Here is a 15,107-nt window from a genome sequence, read left to right as displayed (position 1 = left end):
ATTGTTCTTATACTTCACATGTATTTGCTTATTTAATCCCCACAGAAACCTTACGAGGTAAATACTGTTTATTTTTCTATTTGACAGACTAGAAAATTGAGGCAAAGAGTACTTGAGTAAATTATCTAAGGCCATATGCTACCAAATGGCTAAACCAGTAGATTAGTAAAGTTTACTAAAAATTCATGCTTTTTACCACTGAACTAGAAGAAAACATAACTCAGGAAACAGAAGGAAATTCCTTCCTAGTGTGAAATTACTTCACACTAAGAACATCTTAATAATAACACAAGTTCAATAAAATAATAGCATAATGATAAAATAATTAAAAATTAAATGAGATGAAAAAGGAAATTACTAGCCTCTGAGAAAAAATATGCAATGTCATTGTAAAAATGATAATTAATTAGAAACAGCAAGGCACACAATAGACAAAAGTGAATTATTGACAAAGAAAGAAAAGAATTGAGATAATTTGAGTGAATGCAGATGAAAAGGACAAAGAATTAAAGCAATTTGGAAGAATATTATAGACACAGGATATAATATATTATAATATTATGTGTTATGATCCAAAGAAAAAGACCACCTATTATCTTGAAGTGGAAATTCCACTCAAAATATATTCAAAGACATAATATAATAGAATTTCTCTAACATGAAGAAAAAGAATAATATGCTATATTAAAGAGCAAGTCCCAACTCATGCATAACAAAAACAGTTCATGATATCCCAAGAAAATTAGATGCAGTATTGACTATTGAATGTTAAAGATGAAGAAAAAAATGCCTCATATATTCAAGCAAAAAAGCAAGGGGAACAAAACCATATCATCTCAGAATTCTCTGTAACACTCAATTCTACAAGACAATAGTGCAATGTCCATAAAGTTCTATAAAAAATAAAATTTAATCTAAAAATATTATAACTAATCAAAATGTCATTTGTGCATAGAAGCCACTGACAGAAATTCACTAGCATGAAAGAACTCAGGGAATACAATATGCATGATTTCTTCTCAGAGAAGAAAAATTTTCTTGACAACGACATCCAGCCAAATAAGAGATGACTAAAAATCAACTCAAGAATGGCAATGCGAGGTTAAAAGAATGGTGGTGAACAATGAATCTATTTAAACGGAATGAATAGTAGACAACTAATGAAAGTATGATAGCAAAACTGAATGTGAATGTTTTCAACCTGAACAATGTAAAAGTAATTATATAACTGTAAAAATTGGGAGGTAGAGGAAAGGGAAGATGGGAGGAAGTTTAAGAGTGCTAATGTCCTCATCTTTCAAAACAGGGAATTAATAGATATTATATAAATATCTATTTTCAGCATTACATATTAGCTCCTTAATGTTTATTCCTAAACCTTGCTTCTTAATATTAGTTGATTATTTTATTTATTTTTTATTTGTATGAATTTAAGAGGTATAAGTGCAATTTTGTTATGCAGATATACAGTGCAAAGGTGAAGCCTGGGCTTTTAGTAGTAACCATTACCAGAATAATGTCCATTGTAGCCATTAAGTAATTTTTCATCCCTCACCCCCTCCTGTACTTTTGGGTCTCCAAAGATCATTATTCCACACTCTGTCCATGTAATAGGTGATACTTTACTTTCTGAATTGTTTCAAGTTGATTCTTTTATGGAAAAATATCTTGAAAAAATATTTTTCACTTTATTTTTGTTTTTCTTCTACTAAAGTCAAGTAAAAAATAAAAAACTACCTTTCATTAAAAATGCTTCCTAGGGTCTCATCCTATTTTCATACTTTTTGTTTCTCTATTGTTCTAAATGTATAATATACATAGAATGATATTCATAATGAGGTCCACTTAATGCTAAGCATGACCATTTCTGAGTTTAGGGTAATTTTTCATAAAAATATTATTGTATTTTTCTGCATTGCTTGATTTTCTATAAAGAATATGTCTTATTTTACAAAAACAATCAAATGACTTTTTTCCCTTTAAAAATTGTAATCAGGCCTGGCTTGGTGGCTCATGCCTGTAAACCTAGCACTCCAGGAGGTCAAGGTGACAGGATTGCTTGAGCTCAGGAGTTTGAGATCAGCTCAAGAAAGAGCAAGACTCTCTACTAAAAAAAAAGCTCTACTAAAAATTGAAAAATTAGCTGAGTATTGTGGTCCACGCCTATAGTCCCAGCTACTAGGGAGGCTGAGGCAGGAGGATCGCTTAAGCCCAGGAGTTTGAGGTTGCAGTGAACTATGATGATGCAGCTACTAGGGAGGCTGAGGCAGGAGGATCGCTTAAGCCCAGGAGTTTGAAGTTGCAGTGAACTATGATGATGGGCGACAGAGTGAGACTCTGTCTCAAACAAACAAACAAACAAACAAAAAATCAAAAAGAACAAGCAGGCTATGAGAAAGCTAAAAAAAAAAAACTCTTTTAAAAATTATATAAATAAAAACAAATAAATTGTGAGCAGTATACCAGGATGCTAATAGTTCATTTTGACTGATGAAAAAATGGACAATGGTATTTTTTTTCTTCGTACTTGTCTGTAGGTTTGTAATTTGCAGTTATAAAAAATGAGGTATTAACTACTTTGTTCACCATTCTACTCATGAATTTAGCATGAATTAGGAAAACATGTACTTTATTAATATGTTTATGTTCTAGGAAATAAAACAGGTAATAACAAAGAGTGCAAATATCTCAAGCCTTACAATATATAAAGAGACGGTGTTTCAGAAAGTGCATGATCTTACCAGAAGCACAAAATTAAAATTTAATGAATGACATAGAATAAGTGGGAAATGTATACATGAATCAAATTTTTATCTCGTTACTTTTTATTACTCAATCTAGAAAATAAACTTAATTTTATGTGCTATGGCACATTTATATTTGGCACCTAAATAAACTGATATAACTGCTTAATATTGAGCTAATAGTTTAGAAATTATGAAATAGCTATTTTTTTTGTTACCTCATAAATACATCAGCAACTCAGAAACAAAAAACTAATCTAAAACTCCCCACTTTAGGTATAGAATTTTATGAGATGAAGGGGAATATTATTACATATTTTCTTATAATAAAATAACAACAATAACAACAGAAGGATAAACCAAAAACCTAAAAATAAATGGTACTAAAAAAAGAGGGTGGAGAGACAGTAAGCTACTCTTACTTAAATATATTATGCTTTTAATATTTGAGTTTGGAATCATGTATTTTATACAATTCTAAAATTAAATTTAAAAATCAATCCCTATAATTCAAGATCAAAATGAGCAAATGAATCTACCTCTATAAGAACTGGTAGTGTAACCATATAGGGAAAAACTTTTAAAGTGATTTCATAACACATTAATTTGACTTAATAAACCTAGTGTGATATGCCCTAAAGATTAAAAAAAGAACAAAAATGCAAACAAAAACTCTTAATCTGTTGGCATTGTGTACTGGGATAAATGAGTAATCATGTTGATGTCACTGGGAACTAGGATTTTTGGTATTAAAAAAGATGCAAAATAGACTAAGTTAAGTAAAAACTCTGTGATATCCTGATTTAAATAGAAAGTCAGTATACATTTATGATTGTACACACACAAACACACACACACACACACTTAGCTCTATCCATTGAAAAGGTCTTGAAGTGATAAAGAACTCAATAATAATGTGCACCCATAATGTCTAGATTATGATGTCTAATTACCATTTTTAATTCTAAGAAGATTAGGGCCCCTTAAAGGTAGATTCCAGGACTGAAGCAGGAACTACATAACTTAGACCTAACACATTTGTCATACCAAAACCAAAAAAGCCATCAAAGCCTATTAAAGGCATATTAAAAGTCTTAGTAGCCAATTTGAAGTGTCACCTGATGGTCAAGAATGGGATAGTCTGAGCATCAATTACAAGAATGCTTGTCATGGGTTGAATATAGTCAGCCCTCCATATCAATGGGTTCCACATCCATGGTTTCAACCAACAGTGTTGGTTGTCAAAAACATTGACAATAATGTCAAAAACATTCAGTGGTTGGGTGTGGTGGTCTACACCTATAATCCCAGCTACTTGGGAGGCTGAGGCAGAAGGATCACTTGAGCCTGGGAGTTCAAGAACAGCCTGGGCAACATAGTGAGACCCTGTATCAAAAAAAGAAAAGAAAAAAAAAGGAAGGGGAAAAAAGGAAATTCAGGAAAAAAATTGCATGTGCATGTACAGACTTTTTTCCTTGTCATTATTCCCTAAACAATACAACAACTATTTACATAGTATTTACATTTTATTAAGTACTATACATAATCTAGTAATTTAAAGTACATGGGAGGATGTGCATAGGCTATATGCAAATACTACACCATCGTATAGCAAGAACTTGAGCATCCGCAGGCTTTGGTATATTCATGAAGTCCTGGAACAAATGCCCCATGGAAACTAAGGGATGACTGTATTTCAAATGTGTTTAAATCCATGAAGTTACAATAATTCTAACTTTTTTAAAAAATAGATTTCGCTTAAAAATTGATTTAAAAGTTGATTTACCAACTTATTATTTTCAAAATTGGTAGAGGGAAGTGATCAAGTATTTAGCCCATCTTTTCTATATTAATCGTGCATATAACTAAATAGTTCTTGAGAAAAAGGTTTCTCCTTATGTGAAAAAAATGGTCTAGCTAATAAATAAATAGCGAATGATAAAATCAGAGTAGCCCTATTTTGAAAATACTAATGAATCAATGAATCTAGAAAATGATAATGGCTGCTAACTACTCAAAAGGAGAAACAAACCAGGTATCATGTGCTTCCCAACATAACTATACAATATACCTAAATATATACAAAGTAACCCTGCCACAAAAAAGAAAAAAGAAAAGAGCCTACATAGGATCAAGCTTCTAGCTACAACTATCAATTAATAGTAAATAGACTATAGCTGGGACAGAGGAACAAATTAAAAGGCAGTCAGCAAACTCCAGAATGCAGAACACTCCCTTGTGCTGCTTTCTCAATAAACTGCATGAAAGAAAGAGAGAGAGAGAGAGAGAGAGAGAGAGAACTAAAAATTAGGGGAGATTTAAGAGATATGTAATGGACTGATGTTTGTATCCCATCAAAATGCTTATGTTGAAATCCTAATTCCTAAGGTGATGTTATTAGGAAGCAGGGCCTTTGGAAGGTAATTAAATCATGAGGGTGCAGCTCTTATGAATGGGATTAGTGACCCCCATAAAAGGGACCCCAGAGGGCTCTGTCGCTCTCTTTCTACCATGTGAGGATATAACAAGGAGATAAGGTGGCAGTCTGTAACCTGAAAAAAGGCCCTTACCAGAACCAGACCATGCTGTTGCCCTGATCTCAGACCTCAAGCCTTCAGTACTGTGAAAAATACATTTCTGTTATTTATAAATCACCCAGTCCATGGTACTTTGTTATAGCAGCCTGAACTAAAATGAGACATTTGAACCTTTTATATAAACATGCTGAAATATGTACAGTTGAAATGATGAGACGTCTGGGATTTGCTTCAAAATAATGAGTTGAGGGGAAATTGGAAGGGTTGCAGATGAAACTTGGAAATTGTCTCAAGTGGATGATTCTCTCTACTTTTGTATATGCTTATAATTTTCCATATAAAAAGTTTTGAAAACAAAATTACTTGAAAAACCACAATACTAAGTAAAGGAGAGAAAACAAGTCCACCAAAGATACAACACCATTTAATTCATTTAGAGATGAAATGAATGTGTCTACAAGGCAACCATGGCTCACAGAAAGCAGTGATTCTGTACAAATGTTATTTGTCTAATAATTTTGTGCTGTTAATGACCACCCAGTTAGCTTCTTCCCTATACTTGTTCCCATACACAGGAGAAATCTATGAATGATTCATGGAGTCCTTTAGTGACACTGGTAATTAGTGGATTTAGCCAGTTTAGAACAAAAGATATCCTAGAACAGCACCGGTAGAAGAGTAAGTTCTACATGCAATGCCCCGTTTAAATTCCCCTTTCTCCAAAATGTAAAATAAATCTACCCCATCGTCTGAAATACTATGGGACTAAAAATCCCTTTGTAATGCTGAAGAAATGCCAGTATTCTAGTTGATTTAGGAGAGGCATGTTCTGGTCATAAAAAGATGTTGTATCTCAACAACATTTAACACAGTTTGAAGATGAAAATAGAAAAAAAAAAAAAAAAGCTCCCCCCCCAGCACCCGCACCCCAAACTGAATCAGGCTCCCTTCTTAGCCTGATTTCCTAGGAAATGTCTTAATGACCGAAGTTATTTGCCTATATAAAAAGTGCAACTTATCCTGACGTCCCAAGGGACAGGAAAGTTGCCGAAGTCCAAGGAATGAGTCACTTTGCTCAGTTTCGATGAGTAATCTCAGGTGTCGTGAAACCCCGTTGGGAGAGGGCGAGGGGAGGGGGCGTCAGATCCGCAGACGGAAGGCAGGCCGCTCCGGATTGGATGGCGAGACCTCGATTTCCCTAAAATTGCGTCATTTCGAACCCAATTGGGTCCAGATGTGATGGGCACCGACGAGTTACGGTCTCGGAAACTCTCAATCACGCAAGCGAGAGGAGAGGGGGCGGCTAATTAAATAGTGAGGAGAAAGTCGCGTGGGGAGAGTACCGTCACGTGGGCCCCGAGGCTCGTGGAGCCCGGGATAAATACCGCGAGGCACCGAGCCGGCAAAAGACGCGCTCGAACCCCTCCCTGCGCGCCGCTGCCGCCGGGAGAGCGCGGAGTCCAGCGTGCGCTCGGCCGAGCCAGGCGACCGCGGGCCGTCCGCCGCAGTAAGTGCCCGCGCCCTGCCGCCCGGCCCCGGCGCTCCCCGCCCGCCTCGCCCTCCCTTCCCCGCCGCGGCTCCGTCCCAGGTGGCCGCTGGCAGCGCTGGGTGCCCGCTGCAGCGAGGGAGCGTGGGGAGGCCGGTTTCCCAAATGCCAACGCCCCTCTTTGTCTTGCACCTGCAGACCCTCCAGGTTTGAAGGTGTGGGCTGGTGGGTTGGGGGCCTGGGAGAGGTGGGATTCAGGGGGAAGAGGATTTGAGAGTCTTTGGGGCGTGATTCTCTCTCCTAAAGGGTACAGGTGAGACTTTAGCCCTTCAGCTTTTCATCTTGGCTCTACCAGACCTGAGTTCCGTTGTGGGGCCGAAAATTCCGCTGCCCTAATTCTTGGGCCCGTCACTCCCCCCCCCCATGTATATATGTTTGTTTTCTCTCCTCGATCTCTTCGTTCTCACTCTTCCTAGAAATCCAACATGAAAATCCTCGTGGCCTTGGCAGTCTTTTTTCTCGTCTCCACTCAACTATTTGCAGAAGAAATCGGAGCCAATGAGGATCTGAATTATTGGTCCGACTGGTCTGACAGTGACCAGATCAAGGTGAGACCCCAGTCCCGGGATGGCCCGTGCCATTCTTCCTGGGCTTGGGAGCTGTCACCTTTCCCCGCGATAGCACCCTAGTTAGCCTGGCAGGCAGGGCGACGGCGACAGGAGCAGGTGGAGGCGTGCGGCAGGGTGTACATGGGCGCTATTGCCCAGGTTCCGCGCGGGATCGTGCGCCCACAATTCAAGTTCCCTCCCGAGGGGCGCACCGTCCAGTCCAGGAACTCTCTGGAGGAGGGGTACCCTACTTGGTGAGCCCGGGATGCTCACGAGGCTGGGAGCCTCTCAGGTTATTCCCAGCAACGGGATCTCGAGGGCTCATTCCGGCCGCACTGCCCGAGCGTCTGGAAACGCTGGGCACGGCAGAGGCGCGCGCGCGGGTCGCCCGCAGATGCGGCAACACGGGCGAGCTGCGGGGGATTTGCAGGCGTGGGGGGTGGGTGGGAAGTCAACTTCCTGCCTAGACATTTATTTTGCCGACCCGAGGCCGTAGCTTCAGGTGTCCGTGGTTCCCAGGCTATTGGCGCGAGGGAGCACCTCGGGGAAATGGTGAAAGTCGTGCGGTGCAGCTCGCTAGTGAAGCGTCGTCACCCTTCCCTACCTCAACCCTCCCCTCCCCCAACACACACACCTGTGGGCATTTAGGCCTGTGAGGGGTCCCCAAAGCCTGCACTAGAGTCAAGACAAAGACAGGTGGCGGCGCGGCACATGAGCGAGAGTCCCCCGGCTGGGAGGAAAGAGCGGAAAGCTCTCCGGGTTTGAGAACTCGCGCCAGCTGCTACCTCTCCAGGACAAGGGCAGGGGGTGCGGCGGCGCGGGACCCGAATTCCGCAGGGAGGGCGGAGACAGGGAGAGCCCCCGATCGATGGACCCCCACTCAGACCTGTCCTGGAAGCCGGCTTCTCCCCTTCCGCGGCTGAGCGCACCACGAGGCAGCTGTGGCTCGCCGGGTGCTGGAGCGTACCAGCGGGTCACGTTGCCTACACATCCGTTTGTCCGTGCGTCTGTCCCCTAGGAGGAGCTGCCGGAGCCCTTTGAGCATCTTCTGCAGAGAATCGCCCGGAGACCCAAGCCTCAGCAGTTCTTTGGATTAATGGGCAAACGGGATGCTGGTGAGATGGGCAACCAGCCCTCGGTTTCTCGTGGCTGCCCGCCCTGTCTGCTTACTGGTTCCCGGTGCACCCAAGTATTTCTTGCTCTTTGAGTAGAGATTTCCACCCCAAGAGAGGTGTTACTTCCCTCCCCCAGTCGAGACTCTTACCCCAACCTCACTAAGACATGCAAAGGCCCCCGGAGGGAGGGAGAGATTTATTTCGCATGCCTCACAGTATTAGAGTGACCAAAAGTACCAACAGCAACTAACCTTAGGGGCCTCCAGGAGGTAGTCCCCTGAATGATCCAAGCGCATGTGGAAGCTGGCTTTATAGCATTCCCTGGGGTTGAGACTTGGCTGCCCGTTGTCTCATGATAGAAATATTCAGTTTCCTTGAATTCATCCCACCATCAGTGAAACGTGTAAATAGTTAATGCCAGTTCGTCTCTTGTCAGATTCCTCAATTGAAAAACAAGTGGCCCTGTTAAAGGCTCTTTATGGTAAACATTTCTATAAATCTTTACTACTGTGAATGCACATGCAGGAAAGTGAATAAAATCTTTTGTGGGCTGAAAATACAAGATCTCGATTAAGCCTGTTTAATAAAGAGATGGATTTGCATACCTCTCTATCACTTTCTCTTTCTCTCGGTGTCAAATGGGTGTCCAGCCGTGAAGATGGGAGGTGGTGTAGCCTTACAGTTAATAACAGGCCTCAAGAGTCTCATAGCCTGTGTTTGAATCCATGGCCCATAGAAGGCACTTAATAAATATTCCTTTCGTTTGTCAAAACATTTGGTTTTATTATTAATAATTTGGTTAGCATTTATAAATGGAAAATGTTATATACTTTGAAAATCAACTTATTTTATAATTCTCCTTAAAAGATATAATATAGCTTCTTTAACACAAATCTATATGTGTTTGCTAATTTTATCTTTCTTTTAGGACATGGCCAGATCTCTCACAAAAGTAAGTTCAAAATTCTTTTGACATTTATCAAATTTAAATGTAAAATTATACTGAACTCCACTTTATATAATGTCTTACCTTATTTTCTGTCATTACTTAGGACAGTATTTTTAATTAAGACAATATAAGACTGGAAGAGACTCATGTTACATACAGAATATGATTGTTTAAAGCTCTGTGGTTTAGACGTATGGTACTTACCCAAAAGATGCATTATATAAAAAAAGAAAAAGTCTTTTAACTCCTATAAATTGTTAGTTTTAGATAAGGACTTCAATCTTAGGGTTAAAAATCCACCACATACATTCCTCTCAACCCCTGCCCCATGCCCACCTCCACTACAAGAAAAAAAAAAAAAAGCATTTATAAGTATCTTCTAACATAGTATGCTGGGGCCCATAATGACATCGTTTCTTAGGGTCATCCAGCAGCCAATTAAGTGGAGTGACTACTAAGTAGAGAATTAATACTAAAGATAAAGACAGAGAGAGATGCAGTTTTTTGATCCCATAATTGAATAGGAAACCTCAATCAGTGAAACATTTCTTAGGGCAGTGAAGATGGCAGAATTGTGGCACTTCAGGGTCATTAGATTTCAGCTTCCCAGTTAATGGAGCCAGACTTGGCAAGAAGTCCCAGGGGTCCATCTTTGTCATATTGTCCACTCACATATCCTGTCTTGGATTTGGTTCACTGGGTGGCAGAGTAGGCCACATTAGGGTAGAAACCCTGGTCTCCACTAATATGGTAAAAACCAAGAGAAATTCTCCCACTAGCATTAAAATAATAAACTTTGCCAAAGGTTTTACCTTTGAAAATGAATAAATCTTATTCATATTTACTTTCTAAGGATTTGACTTTCAAGGGAATTATATATAGCAAAATTTGATATAATAAAAATAAATGTACTCTTCATGTCAAAACCAATGCACTTTTCCAAAAGAAGTATTTTTTAACATTCAATAAAATAGAAATAGTGAGCTTTTAGAAGATGATAATTATCAAGGATAGTGATCTGATTTAACTAAGGTTCAGTTGCTGAGAAATACAACATATTCAATAACATGAGGAAATAAGCCTGGGTATTTCTCTCTCACACAAATGTGACATTCACTCCCTAAAAATCAAAGCTACCTCAAATAGCAATAGTATTTAAAATTTTATATAATAGATAAAAATAATATGAATAAAAAGGGTACTTGCTAATATTCAGATACACAGTTTAGAAAGGTGCTTTCATTGTATTGTTTTAGTGTAATTTATAAAACTTATAAGGAATCTTTATTTCTTTAGGCTCACCAAAACTTGAAATAGATACATATTTATTATATAGGCATATATTCAGGGGCTTGCTTTTTTTTGTACTAGTTTTAACAGTTTGTTTTCTCAAAAATATACATATTAAAATACCCCTAAATGTATTTTTCCAGGGCATAAAACAGATTCCTTTGTTGGACTAATGGGCAAAAGAGCTTTAAATTCTGGTATGTATAAAATCATGACTCAAAATAGACAGTATCTCAAATCTTTTCTATTCTTCTTTTCCTAAGGCATAGTTTTCAAAGTATTAAAAAGGAATAATAGACTTAAAGTGAGTATTTATGGTGAAAAAAATCTAATTGTAGTCCTTGTAACCAAGAATTGGATTTATAGCTGATTAAGCTAATATTACCACAATATCAGTCTATTTCTCTTAAACCACCAGCCTTACCAGGGTCTGCCCTAATTAATCATTACTCCATCTGAATCTTTGGGCTAATCTAATACTCTTTCCTATAGATGTGTTAGTGAAGCCATGCTTAACCTTACTGAACTAAGGAGGGGTAGGGGGTACAGGGAGGAATGAGATCCATTTTTACTTGTTCCCAAAGTAATAGGAAAGTTTTATAAGATGTTACACTGGCAGTCTTCCAACACAAAAATAAGTAAACAAAACAAACAAATCCTTTATACAAATTACTTGCTCTTTATGAAGTTGTAGAACTCAAAATCTAAGCATCCTGATGCTTAGAGGGTGGAGTGGTCTGTTCCAGTGCCTTCAAAAAAGAACACAATCAAACCATCCTCGACTATTATAAATTCTGGCTATAAAACCCATAGAGAGAAGGGAAGCACAATTCTCATAGCCCATTTTAATTCCAAACATGCCTTTAACATGATATAAGGGCTGCATGTTTCATCTCTTCTCTTTAGTTTCTATCTTCTATGGAAATGCCACATACATATATCCGAAAACCTTACTTTCTTAACACATTCATCACACTGTTTTCAAGGTTAAATATATCATTCCCCTATATCATTTTCATAGAAACTTTTTGTTAAGCACATTCAAGCCTTATAGTCCTCGGCTTAGGCGTGGTTGAAAAGCTATTCAAATTCTCTTTGTTTTACCTTCTATGAAAACAGAATTAAAATACTAATCATCTAGTTAATTAGAAAGTTATTGGCAGCTGTCTAGAGAATAATCAGCAGTTTCTAGAATATCTATAAGATGTGCTGGCTTAATTCTTAATTATCTGGATTCATGCAAAAATAATTATCTTTATATATATATTTTTTTTTGGTTTTCCACTTTCTAAATTTAGACACTACCTTTGTATTTCCTCATCTTTAATTTTGGGGCTTCTCAAGTTTTAAAGAAATAATCAGTGTTCCTGATGTAAAAACTTGTAATTGTTTTATTAACATATACTATCTTCTAGCTTTCGGAAGTGAAATATAAATTTAAACCGCAGTAGCTTTTATTTGTATCAGTACATACTACTAGTCCTCATATAACTGTGGTTTTCTTGATAAAAATACTCATCAACTGTCCATTTCCAGAACTGATATAGGTTTCAAAACATGGATAACTTTATAAATAATATAAATACTGTGCAATTAAAAACAGATTAATTGCTGTTAAATGTACTTAAAGTAATAACATAATTATAGGAAATGATAAATAGAATCACTTCCTGAATTAGAATCAATTTATAACTAAATCTTTGTTCCTCCATTTTAGTTAAGAAAATATAAATGTGGAAAAAAAAGGGGAAAAATGTATCTGGGATCTTTTCATATATTCAGTTGATCCTTTTGTGGTCATAGACTACCCAGATAATCTGATAAATGTAGATACTCGTTCCCAGAGAAATCCTCATTAGCTCACACACACCAAAGTTTACGTATGGTTTCAGAGGGTTCAAGGACCAGGTAGGAAACTCTGCTTCTATATAAGAACACATTATGTTCCAGCTAAATCACTATTCTCTTTAGTTAGTTTATATTGGCATTCATCTCACTTCTGAGGAACAGTCCTGTTACCAAAAGTTTCACAGAGACTGAACTTGTGCTACTCATCTTCCTCCTAATATAAACTAATCAGAATGAGACATGAACTGTTTCCTTCCTTCGGAACTGTCCAGTTTTGGGCTCATGCTGTTCCATCTTAGACATGCTTACAAAATTGATATAAAAATGTTCCTCTTATTGCTAATCTCACTGAAGGAATAGTGGAATGTTAAATGTCAGTATTTAAAAGGGGAAGTGATAACACTGATATCTTTACCCACCTTCTCTCTCAACAAACCTCACTAAGGAAATTGGTCAGAGTAGCACTTACCATTCCTATAGATCTTTCTATTGTTTCTATTTAAATTTGATATTTTATACAGGGCATACTGAATTTCAAAAAGCACAGTAGTTTCAACATACTGTAAATTTAGGTATATAAAGTATTGGCTAAGATGACCAAAAATAGCCTTAGGTATTTTGATCACAATAGTCTGATTCTTACCCTTTTTTGGTTACAGATGCCTGTGAAATTATATATAATATAAAATATAACAGAATTTGGCATTTTTTGGTCCAGATTGTCAAAGTACTTGACTTACTTGCTGGCTATATGGTAAATACCTTTTGAAGTAGTATTAATCTTTCACAGGCCATTTAGGTGCTTAGGAGGTAAGTTAAACAGTGTTGCATTTAGATGGCTCAATTGACTTACGTACAGAGAATGGGCTGATTTTAGTCTCAAGGACAATCCATCACTGGGAAGTATCCATAAGAGAGGAAGAGACTTTCACACCATTAGGTGCCCCTAGTACAGAGATTGGCAAACTTTTCTGAAAAGAACCAGATTGTAAATATTTTGAACTTTGTGAGCCATGTAGTCTCTGTAGCACCCACCCAAATCTGCCTTTCTAGGCCAAAGCAGTCATAAACAATATGTAAATGAATGGGTGTATCTGTGTTTCTAGAAAACTTTATTCATAAGAACAAAAAATGATAGGCTAGATTTGGCCCATGGCCTGTACTTTGTTGACCCTGTCCTAGAATAAAAGTCCCACATTTCGCTTTTATCTTGCTACTATTCCTTGTTACTTTAGACATTGTACTTTCTATACATCACCATGGTGTCTGCCACTGCTGGAGAAAACTGAGAATCAGCGTTGCAATATGCTGGAAATACACATTTGGGGCAAATAACGAAAAAAACAGAGTTCTGTGGTTAGATCACTTCCAATCAGGATAGAGACTGAGGCAGGATTAAAAGATATGCAGTAAAATTCTTAGAAATACTTCAACAGAGAAAAACATCATTATGAGTTTAAAATAAATTACTATATGCCTTGACCTTTATTTGTTTAACTCCCTCCATGAATCCTCTTAAAAAATACTTTATCTCTTTTTCTTCCAGTGGCTTACGAAAGGAGTGCAATGCAGAATTATGAAAGAAGACGCAAATAAACTACCTAACATATTATTTATTCAGTTTCATTTGTGTCAATGGGCAATTAAAAGTAAAATAAGACATGCACTAAGAGGAATAATTATTTATTGATAACAGTTGTTATTTTGAGTTAAACTCAAAAAAGGTGTTTATTTTTCATATCGTGCCAATATGTGTTGTAAACATGTGTTATAATTCTAATATGATAACTCCCTCAGAAGTTGGAATCAGTGATAATTTTGCAACAAAGCACAGTGTTCGAGGAATTGTAGAACCCTGTCAATGATACAGCATCAAAAGAAAGAAAGAATTGCTCTGAAGCAGTCATACCAGCTACTGCTAAAAGGGAAGGAAACTCCCAACTGTCTCGTGCTTCCCCTATTTTTTTCATAGTGAAAATGTACTGAGATTTTGGTACCAAACTATATTTGTATCCTTGAAGCATGTTTCATGTTTTGTGACTATATGGTGATGTTTTTAAGAGTTTAACGTGACTCTGAGGTCTTCATTTCATTGTATGATGTGTTGTGATCACTAACATTTTAAATAAAAGAAAAATCTTGAAGATTTTGTCATATTCTTTTGTTAACATTTATGTCATATGAGCAAACTTTTAGTAGACCAAATATGTTCAACTTGTTTTGTCTATAATGTAAATTTCTCTCTCTCTGTCTCTCTCTCTCTCTCTCACACACACACACACACACACACATGCATTTTTTTGCTAACCCATTTGACATGAAATCATTCATGGAGTAAACAATTGCATTTTTGAATCCAAAGAGGGAAGGCTAAATTCTGGTTATATACGTCAATTATTCCATTTTACAAATAGGATAATGGTCTATTTTAAAGATGCATTTCACACATTTCACTGTTTATTTTCTTGTAGAGTGAAACATCAGCACACTATAAGACTTTAAGTGGATCAGAAATTATATAGATCTCTAA

At 37.5% G+C, this 15,107-nt stretch overlaps 1 protein-coding gene across 4 annotated transcripts; it reads left to right on the top strand.

The window, feature by feature from the left end:
• Positions 1 to 6,445: 6,445 nt before the first annotated feature.
• TAC1 (tachykinin precursor 1) lies at positions 6,446 to 14,721 on the top strand. Of its 4 annotated transcripts, XM_012757179.2 has the most exons (7): positions 6,447 to 6,788; positions 7,244 to 7,375; positions 8,394 to 8,490; positions 8,927 to 8,971; positions 9,419 to 9,442; positions 10,873 to 10,926; positions 14,124 to 14,721. In XM_012757179.2, exons 2-7 carry the CDS (start codon positions 7,253 to 7,255, stop codon positions 14,171 to 14,173), a joined length of 393 nt encoding a protein of 130 aa, XP_012612633.2. In that variant the 5' UTR covers positions 6,447 to 6,788; positions 7,244 to 7,252; the 3' UTR covers positions 14,174 to 14,721. The 4 variants fall into 4 exon arrangements, with proteins under 4 accessions (XP_012612635.2, XP_012612633.2, XP_012612636.2 ...); XM_012757181.3 differs by lacking the exon at positions 10,873 to 10,926 and having other exon boundaries at positions 6,446 to 6,788; XM_012757180.3 differs by lacking the exon at positions 8,927 to 8,971 and having other exon boundaries at positions 6,450 to 6,788.
• The last annotated feature ends 386 nt before the right edge of the window (positions 14,722 to 15,107 follow it).

The sequence above is a fragment of the Microcebus murinus genome, chromosome 9, assembly GCF_040939455.1.
Source record: "Microcebus murinus isolate Inina chromosome 9, M.murinus_Inina_mat1.0, whole genome shotgun sequence".
NCBI lineage: Eukaryota > Metazoa > Chordata > Mammalia > Primates > Cheirogaleidae > Microcebus > Microcebus murinus.
The sequence above is the reverse complement of the archived record's forward strand: the minus strand, read 5'-3'. Positions and strand labels throughout refer to the sequence as shown.